This window comes from Ceratotherium simum, chromosome 25, assembly GCF_057802395.1.
Source record: "Ceratotherium simum simum isolate JZ-2026a chromosome 25, ASM5780239v1, whole genome shotgun sequence".
Lineage (NCBI taxonomy): Eukaryota > Metazoa > Chordata > Mammalia > Perissodactyla > Rhinocerotidae > Ceratotherium > Ceratotherium simum.
This window is the reverse complement of record NC_141924.1, coordinates 14271240-14280775: the sequence shown is the minus strand read 5'-3', so window position 1 is coordinate 14280775 and position 9536 is coordinate 14271240. Positions and strand designations below refer to the sequence as shown.

The 9536-nt window shown below is 56.3% G+C and overlaps 1 protein-coding gene across 2 annotated transcripts; it reads left to right on the top strand.

Annotated features, from left to right (window-relative positions):
- The first annotated feature begins 2277 nt into the window (after positions 1 to 2277).
- HMOX1 (heme oxygenase 1) lies at positions 2278 to 8777 on the top strand. Of its 2 annotated transcripts, none has more exons than XM_087448978.1 (5): positions 2278 to 2433; positions 3563 to 3683; positions 5742 to 6233; positions 7077 to 7176; positions 8246 to 8777. In XM_087448978.1, the coding sequence occupies exons 1-5, from the start codon at positions 2411 to 2413 to the stop codon at positions 8374 to 8376; spliced, it is 867 nt and encodes a 288-aa protein (XP_087305104.1). In that variant the 5' UTR covers positions 2278 to 2410; the 3' UTR covers positions 8377 to 8777. The 2 variants fall into 2 exon arrangements, with proteins under 2 accessions (XP_087305104.1, XP_014636219.1); XM_014780733.2 differs by lacking the exon at positions 2278 to 2433 and adding an exon at positions 2548 to 2687.
- Positions 8778 to 9536: the final 759 nt, after the last annotated feature.

The window sequence follows — 9536 nt, the reverse complement described above, 5'->3', positions numbered from 1 at the left end:
TGCTTCAGTGTTTATGTGGACAAAATGGAGTTGGAAAATGACACCTTGCAAGGCTGTTGTCAGGATTAAATGAGATCCTGCACATAGTAAGTGCTCAATAAAGGCTGGCTAAGATTGCAATTCGTAATTGTAGCTTGGTTCCAGCCCTTTCTGGCAACCTAGCAATGTTATCATCTCGTGGCAGACGTTGTGGCATCTACAGTCACGCACCACGTAAAGTTTCCATCAACGACGGACCACATATATGACGGTGGTCCTGTAAGATCAGTACCATGTGGCCTAGGTGTGTAGTGGGCTGTACCATCTAGGTTTGCATAAGTACACTCTGTGACGTTCACACGACAACGACACCCCTAACGATGCATTTCTCAGAACGTGTCCCCCTTGTTAAGTGACACATGACTGTATTCGTTCATTGATTCATTCAATCAGTATTGATTGTCTGCTACCTGCCAGGCACAGTTCCAGGCTCTGTGGATTTACGAAGCAAAGCAGACAAGGTCTCTGCCCTGCTGGAGCTTACATTCTGATGATGGCATTGGTTTCTAATAGTCCTTGTTTCTGGAAAGTTCTTGGCAGCTCTTTTTGGAATCATATAGCAGCTACAGTTCTGACCTCTGTGTGTCTTGTAAAGCAGTAGAGGCTAGTTTTCCAAGACGGCCTTGGAGGTCCCTCTGGGCTGTCGTGGGAACAGCCAGGTTCCTTGTCTCGCCCTCTGCTGCATTCTGGGAAATGATTCCCCACCCTGAAGTTTTTGTGCCAGACTGCCTGGATTCTAACCCTTATCTTAACCTCTCTGCCTCAGTTTCCTCATTTGCAAAATGGGGATAATAATTGTACCACCCTTATGGCGTCATTATCAGGATCAAAGGAGTTCATACTTAGTGCTTGGAATAGGATCTGGTGCACAGTAGGTGCTCCGTGAATATTCAAGTTAGTACTGTTATCATTGTTCATAGAAGCAGGAGGCGGTGATATAGTTTATACCAAGGGCTCCCCTCCTCGGCATAGCCCTCTAACCAGAAGGCTTGCAAGCCCCACGTCGCTGGATTGATTTGGTGACTGAAAGTCAGGTAAGTGACCCTGGAAGAGGAGGGATCATGGGCTAGCACTCTGGCCTCTGATTGGACGGATCCACTGCCCATCTGTACCTGGTTCACCCACACTGTTTCCCAGCATCAGAGACTCCTAGGATGCACGGGTGGAAGGGGCCACAGGCCTCAGCCACCCCAGCCCCCACTGGGGAATCCATGCTTGACAGGCTGTCCTCAAGCCTGTACTTGCATTCCTCCCGAGGTGGGGCACTTGCTCCCTCCGTTTCCAAATGACTTCCTTGCCCTGAGCCAAAAGTCACCTCTTTTCTGTTTTAATTTAGAATCCAGGATTGTGGCATGGGGAAGGGACTTCAGGAATCATCAGTCCACTTGTTTTGCCATCTGGGTTCACCCAGTCACCTGATCCTCCGTCCCCCTGAATTAATTCAACAGTTCAGCAAGGGGCAGCTCTGTTCCCAGCCTCCATCGGGTGTTGGGGACGAGATGAGTCAGACCTGACAGCCCTGGAAGGGCGCCCTGAGCATGCAGACAGGGAGGTGGTTCGTATGACAAGCGTCACTGTCAAGTTGTGTACCAAGTGCTAAGAGAGCCTGGAGGAGGCAGGCAGCATCCCCAACTCACTCTGGGGTTTGGGTTCTGGTTTCCTGCTTTATGTGTGACCGTGGGCATGTCACTTCATCCCCCGGGGTCTCAGTTTCCCCATCTGTAGAATGGGAGTGATCCACCCCACAGGACAGCTGTAGGGATGGACCATGAAAACAGTACAGTGTCTAGCCTTTAGTAGGTGCTCAAAAAACAGGTCCTAAACGTACATGAAAGGGACAGGTGAGGGGGCAGGCTGTCAGCTGAGGGTCCCAGGAGGAGGTGACATTTAGGGAGCAGGCTCCCAGGGCGGGGGAGGAGGAGACTGCAGGCGGGGGCTGGGTATGGTCAGTCCCTGGAGTTGCCCACCCACCTCCTGCTCTGAGAAGCACGTCTCCCAGCCCTCTGGATCCTTCCAGATTCCTGGGTGCTCAAGTCCCAGCCCGGCGTGGGGAGCTCTGAAAAGGGCAAAATCACAGCTGCTCAGGTTTCCAGAAGAGTTTTTGTAACGTCCTGTTCTAAACTGCTTTGTTTTTCAAGGGTCATATGACCGCTGCTCCCCCGCCCCCGGGGGCGGGCGGGGCGCGCGGGCGGCGCGGGTGTTGCAACGTGGGGGCGGCGAGCAGGAGCCGCCGGGGGCCGCGGCCACGTGACGCGGCCCGGGGATAAATGGACGGCGCGGCCGGGCTGGGCACCGCCGCTCTCCGCCTCCTCCTGCCGGTGCCGAGACGTCGGAGCCGCCCCGAGCCAGCCGAGCCGAGCGCCGCCCGCCGATGGAGCGCCCGCAGCCCCACAGGCAAGCGGGGACGGCCTGTCCCGCCCGGCCCAGTGCCTCCCGCCGCAGCCGGGAGGCGACCGCGCTGGGTGGCCACGCGCTGGGGCTGTGGAGTCAGGGGGAGCCGGTTCCAGCCCTGCGCGGGCCGGTGGGGTAGTTAGAGGGGTGGAAGGTGGGCCCCATGCCTGGCGCCCTGGCGTGGGGTGGGCGACCCGATGGCAGTGTCGCCATGGTATCCAACTTTGTTTTGGATGTTGGACTTCTGAGTGCGCTTGGTAGGTGCTCTCCATCTAGGATCCTGGGGCTCCGGGGCCGGGGTGGGAGGCCGGAGATCTCTCACTAGAGCCCCCTCTTGGCCGCGGCCGCCCCTCACTACTTGTCAAGCTGTCACTGTGGCTACGGTGTCCGCCTTTTACAGATGAGGATTGCACAGTTCAGGGAGGCAACACGCCCGAGGTCGCCGGGCTAGCAGATGTCAGAGCTGGGATTTGATCCTTGCTCTGTCCACCTCCGAGTCTGGCTCCTTCTCTTCTCCCAAGAATTTGATCAGCATATACAGAAGAGGGGGCGATGTTTCTGAAAGGGGCGCGAGGGAGAAAGGAGAAATGGCAATTCTGTGGGAGGTGGATACCGACCGATGTGTGGCAGAAATACTCCCAGAAACGGACTTTTTCTTTGAGTAAAGCAGAGTTTTGCAGGCTTTTTAACCCAAATCAGCGTAACATTATAAGGAGTCGTGAGATTTCTATCTGAAACCTCAACAAAGTAAATGAATGAAATCTGGGGTCTAAAAGCCAGTCGTTGAATATGAATGTTGGCCTTGCCGGCTGCTGCTTCCTCCCTGAGCTGTGTGCCCCCTCCTCTCCTCCACTGAGAGTAACTGGGACCGGGATTTCCCCCTTGGGTTTGGAGACCATATTCCACATATTTTAATGACTGAAGAGTGTTGATGGGGCTGCGTGTTAAGGTGGTTGGGAGGTGGCCTGTGTGAGGCTGGAGGCTGGACTGACTTCTGCAGAGGAGCCTGCTAAAGCTCAAGTCTCTTGCGCGCCTGCCGACAGGCGGGTGGCACCCTCAGAATCTCAGCATTGGGAAGGACCCTGCTCATTGCCACCCTCCCTTGTTGACCCTCCGTCCCTTCCCTCTGCAGCATGTCCCAGGATTTGTCAGAGGCCGTGAAGGAGGCCACCAGAGAGGTACACAGCCAGGCGGAGAATTCTGAGTTCATGAAGAACTTTCAGAAGGGTCAGGTGACCCGAGAAGGCTTTAAGGTATGTGGCCTGGTGGGACCAGCCCTGGTGGGAGGGTATGACGGGTGTGGACATGCCCAGGGCTCAGGCTAGTGGTTTAAGGGGGGATTGGGACCAGGGCTGCTGAGGGACCAGATGGGCATGTCCAAGGGAATCATTTTACAGATGATGACATTGAGGCTCAGAGAGGGGAAGTGACTTTCCCAAGGTAACACAGCAAATTCACAGCCTGCTATGTAGTGTTGTGGAGGAACTGGGGCAGTAGTGCCATCGCTGAGCACCTAGTCTGTGCTGCACATTTTACACACTTGCTGTCTAATCTGTGCCTCAACCTTGATATGGAAGATGAGGAAGGGAAGGCTCAGAGAGGTTAAGTAACTAACAAAAGGTCTCACAGCCAGTAAGTAAATGAGAAAGGCCAAAATCAAACCAAGGCCGGTCTCATTTCAGAGCTTATGCTCCTGATCTGATTCTAAGCTGCCTCTGAAGGCAAAGGGTAGTGTGGGTTCCAGCCCGAGGACAACCATTTCTTAACAGTAAGGTTGTGGGAACCTCATCTGCCCTCCCTAAGGCACCTTTGCTCCGTCTGTGAAATGGAATTTCAACAGCTGGGTTTTTGTTAAGCACCCTCTTTATGCCAGGCACTGATTTTGCTATTTCCCAGCAGGGTTGTGAAATTCATGCAACTAGAAGGGAAGCACTTGACAACCAGGCGGGTGCTGGGTGTGAGGAAAGGCTTGCTCAGGGTGAACAGTGTCGGGGGGGAAGCTGCATCCTGCCCCCTCCCTTCTGCAGTCTGGACCCTCCCCCACTCCCACCACGAGAGATGTTCCAGTGCCGGGAGACGTAACCTTCAGTTCTAGGGGGTCGGGGCCCTTGGCCGCGTCCTGTGGGTGCTGGATCTAGGCCTTGCTCCCTCTTCCTCGTCTCCCTCCCTCCCTCAAAAAGATGACACACACCCAGTTGCTGTACTGTGGCCAGGGGCGGTGGGAGCAGGGAGGTGACGGCTGGAATATCCCCTCCTCAGCATCCCTAGACTTCGGATCTTGGTGCACGCAGATCCTCGAGAGCACCCAGGGCTCGGTTAGAGATGCCAATGGAGGTGGCATTTGTCACCATGGCCCCTGATTTCACTGCTAATGCCCGATGCTCTACTGCCAGATCTTGCTTGACCTGCCCCCTTTGGGGTGTGGTCAGAGTATCCCCTTTTGCAGGGGAGGGAACCGAGGCTTGACTTGCAGAGTCACACAGACCTCAAACTGTCTTCCCGTCTGGGTTGGGAAGCTGAGAACCAGAGAGGACAAGTGGCCTACCCATGGTCACACAGCTGAGGATTGGCTGAGCCAAGCTTAGACCTAGGTCTGTCACACTCAAAACCCCAGGCTGTTTTGTACCAGGCTGCCTGGTTTTCTGCCCCATTGAGAAATGGGGCTGCTGTGAAGGTTTACGACTCAGAAATAACCTGGAAGCGTCAGCTGGAACTTCTAGACTTTGTCCTCCTTCAGACTCAAACCAGAGTCTTAATGCGTGACTGGAGTTCCCTGGGGCCAAGGGGCACTGGACTTGTCCCCTCACGCACATCCAGAGAGGGTGGGGTTCAGAATGGGCCTTGGGGAAGGAGAATCGCGCCCTGCAGATGGTCACCCGGAGGGCAAAAGCCAGAGGCACCTGGCGTCTCCCGTAAGCACTTTCGCTCAGGGGCGCCCTTGCTCCAGAGCTGTGGCTCCCCAGCCATGCCTGGGCCTGACTCTCATTTCACTTGACCTCAGCGTCTCATGCGCCTTCTGAGCCTTAGTTTCCTTTTCTGTCAAGTGGGAATGGCAACACCCTGGTTGAGTTTCTGTAAGGATTAAGTTAGGCCGCATGCTTTAGCCAGCGGGTTCCAAGGGTTTGGCGCTCAGGAGATGCATGCTCGAGTTCTCCTCGCGTGACGCTCCTTCTGGCTGCCCGGTGGAGCGGCTGGAAGGGCCAGCGGAAGGTGCAGGGGAGGTGGTGAGGGCCTCTCTGAAGGCCGGAGGGAAGGGGCTGGATGGGGTTCTCACGCTCGGCCTAGGCCTGAGCTGCTGGCTCCGGTTTCAGCTGCTGATGGCCTCCCTGTACCACGTCTACGCGGCCCTGGAGGAGGAGATCGAGCACAACAAGCAGAACCTGGTCTACGCCCCCCTGTACTTCCCGGAGGAGCTGCACCGCAGGGCCGCCCTGGAGCAGGACATGGCCTTCTGGTACGGGCCGCGCTGGCAGGAGGTGATCCCCTACACGCAGGCCACCGGGCACTACGTGAGGCGACTACGAGAGGTCGGGCGCCTGGAACCCGAGCTGCTGGTGGCCCACGCCTACACCCGTTACCTGGGCGACCTGTCGGGGGGCCAGGTCCTCAAGAAGATCGCTCAGAAGGCCCTGGACCTGCCCGGCTCCGGCGAGGGTGTGGCCTTTTTCACCTTCCCCAACGTCGTCAGTGCCACCAAGTTTAAGCAGCTCTATCGCTCGCGCATGAACTCCCTGGAGATGACCCCCGAGGTCCGGCAGAGGGTGATCGAAGAGGTCAAGGCCTCGTTCCTGCTCAACATTCAGGTGAGGGTCCGGCAGTCCCAGGTGGCCACCCCCTCCCCCAGCTGCTCCTCCGGGGACATTTCTCCTCCCCCTCAGGGGAGGGGGCTGAGGGTCACGGTTAAGTGCAGGGACTCGGGAGCCAGGGTTCTGCTCTGCCACCTACTGGCTGGGTGATCTTGGGCAAATCCCTTAATCTCTCTGTACCTCAGTTTCCCCATCTGTAAGACGGGGATATAATAGCACCTACCTCTTAGAGTTGTTGTCAGGGTTAAGTGAGTTTATACCAGTAAAGTCTCCATCTCAGGGCCTGGCACAGGGTCAGGCCTCCATTGTTGGTTACTGTTACTGGGGCATGAGCATCGCAGTGGTAGCACTCTGACAATGCTCTGTGACAACATATAAGTTGTGTGTGCACTTGTGTGTGGCCAGGTTGGCACTGCAGGGGTTACAGGTGCCCCAGATGTGGCCTCTGCCTTCCTGGACCTCTCAGCGCAGCCCAGGATTCCGCCTCCCCAAATCCAGGGGGAAGGTGGGCTTTGAGCAGGGCCTTGAAGGATGGATTCTTGGGTGGAGCTGGGAGTGGGTGTTCCGAGTAGGGGTGGGGTTTCTTCTAACTTGGCTGTTGTAGAATCCTATCGCTCTCCACCTGCCTGAAGGCGCTATGGAGCCTGGGGCTCCTGGCTATGCCCCCGGTCCCCTGTTCCCAGCCCGGGACCTCAGAAGAGAGTGGTCCTGGCACTTGCTGTGGAGCAACGCCCCTCCCACGCCTTCCCTTAAAAAGCAACAACCACCAAAACCCAGTCAACCCTCCGAGGAAGTCTGTGTTCCTCTCTGAGACAGGCGTGTGCATCTTCTGTCTTTCAGCTGTTTGAGGAGTTGCAGGAGCTGCTGACACGGAACACCAAGGACCAGAGCCCCACGAAGGCACCAGGGCTCCACCGGCAGGAGGGCAGCAGGGCGCAAGGTGAGGGCCTCCCCGGGGGCGGTGTCTCCCTTGGGCTCTGTGGGAGGGCCCTGCGGCCCAGCTGTGTGTCTCCCGCGTCTCTTGACTCTCTGTCTTCTCAATGTCTTGAATGGGAAGTAGGGTGCAGGGAAGAGGGCCCGGGGTCAACCCCCAATGTGTGACCCTGGGAAGCCGTGTAACCTCTCCACACCTCAGTTTCCCCAACACTAAGATCAAGCGCGGTTGAGTTAGTTTCTCGTTCACTGGCTCAGAAGGGGAGACTTGCACACAAAGGACCTGGGAAGTCATGGGTAAAGCCCTGCCCTCGGTTAATTTAGGTTTTTTGGGGGGCCCTGTAATAGTTCCTAAGCAGAGATACTCTGATGTGGGGCAGGGAGACCAGGACTGTTGCTAGCTATTATCCCACCACGGAAGGCTAGGAAGACACGTAACCTCTGGGTCTCGTCTCGTGTGAGTCCCTGCCTCACATGCCTCAGAGAGCTATTGAGGCTGTGGCTGTGCTGGGAGAATATCTGGGAAACTTCCAGAAACACTAAAGTGCTCCACAAAATGCACCATCTCCCGTGGGCGGGAGTGTGGCTCTGGGAGTAGGGGAGGGGAGGGGTGAGTGAAGCTCAGCCGCCAGCTTGGCGGGTTACTTTAGGCCTTTGTTCCTGGTGCCGCCCTACCCCACCTGGCCCTGTGTCTTTCCCACGTGTGCCAGGACCACATGGACCCCTCTGTTGGTGGGATTGTGCCCCGGAGCGTTGGAATGTGGCCAGTCCTGATGGGATTGGCCACCTGGTGGGCTGAGGGGACTTGGTCCTAATGCAGCAGTTCTCACAGTGTGGTCCCTTGGGGTACCCCTGGAGGGTACTTGCTCACAGTGTGGGCTGGCTGAAAATGGAAGGAGTGCACGGCTTGGAGCAGTAGTAAGCTCCCTGTCGTGGGAGGTATTCAAGCAGTGGCTGGGGGGCTACCTGTTGGTGTTCTAGCATTGAGTGGGGACTGTCCTGCTGTGTTTTTCTGTGACATTAGACACCCCACTTCTGTCCACCTGTTGCTGACACTGCCCCCCTTTCTCTTGCAGACTCTACTCCCACGGAGACCCCCGGGGGGAAGCTCCCTCTCAACATCCTCTCCCAGGTGCCGCTCGTCCAGTGGGTCCTCACGCTCAGCTTTTTGGTGGCGACGGTGGCCGTGGGGCTCTACGCCATGTGAATGCCAGCGTGCTGGCTCCTGGGAGCCGTGAACTCTCGCCAACGGAAGGCCTCTTTCTGGAGAGGGAGAATCTCTTGGCTGGCTTCCTTACCTTGGGCACGGGGGCTGTCGGGCCCCCACCCTCTCCCTGCGTCCCTCTCTCTCTGGAAAGCAAGGAGCCTGTGGCGGCTTCCCCAGCCAAAAGCGCAGCCAGCTGCATGATCTGAACTTTTGAAGCGGGCCGAGGGGTCCCGCCAGCCCCTCAGCGTCCCCGTTCCTGCAGCAGAGCCCAGAAGACGTGGCCCGCGGAGGTAGCTCTCCTCACCTCCAGATGCCCTGGGTTCACGGTCTCCTCGCTGACGTGCTGTGCCCACTGTGCCCGCGGCCCATGGCAGTTTTTACATAAATGTGCAAAGATCTTGTGTCTCGTGTGTCTGTCTTGTTTTTGTTGGAGCCACTTTTTGTTCCCGGCTCAGCCTGAACTGGGGATTTTTGTTGTGTTCTCATGTTTTTATAGCAGGGTTGGGGTGGGTTTGGGGGGGGGCGGGAGGGGGTGCAGAGGGAGGTGTTTAACAGCACTGTGGCCTTGGTCTCTAACTTGTGTGTGAAATAATAAAGGATACTGCCTGATAGTAACTCGGAGTGTTTTTCTTGGGCTCTGTTACCCTTGGGGAACAGACCTCGTTGCTTGTTTCTTGACTGCCTGCTGGGGAGACGTGGTGAGGGTGCTGGTGGCAGGAGCTGTTTTTGGACCTTGTGCTCTGTTCTGAGAACGTTGGTGCGTGAGCTTTAAGCTGTTGGTGGGCGAATCTTTGTGGCAAACCCCGCTCGACGTGAGGCTCAGCTTTACCGAGGATGGGATTGCCCCGTGAGGCTGAAATGAGCAGATTCTGGGATAAAATTTGTGTGTCCCACACGATAAATCTTAAAGACTTGAGATCCTGGGTTCAAATTCCCGTTCCTCCACTTTGTAGCTCTGCCTTGGAGGTTAGTTATTAACCTCCCTGGGACTCAGTTCTGTCACCTGTAACATGAACACAGTGAGACCCATTTCACCTGCTTGTTGTGAGAAGCAAATGAGATGCAGGTAAGATGCCAACCTCATACCACAAGAGCTCCTATTGTGAAACGATGGAGATCAGTTTTTTGTGAATCTTGCCTAGTGATTTTTTTTTTTTTTT

What these genes read in the sequence shown, in the direction of transcription:
- HMOX1 (XM_087448978.1), top strand. Translation starts at nt 2,411, where the DNA reads ATGGAGCGCCCGCAGCCCCACAG. An exon ending in TGACCCGAGAAGGCTTTAAG is followed by an intron (nt 3,684 to 5,741) that starts GTATGTGGCCTG and finishes CTCCGGTTTCAG; the next exon opens with CTGCTGATGGCCTCCCTGTA. An exon ending in GGAGGGCAGCAGGGCGCAAG is followed by an intron (nt 7,177 to 8,245) that starts GTGAGGGCCTCC and finishes TTTCTCTTGCAG; the next exon opens with ACTCTACTCCCACGGAGACC.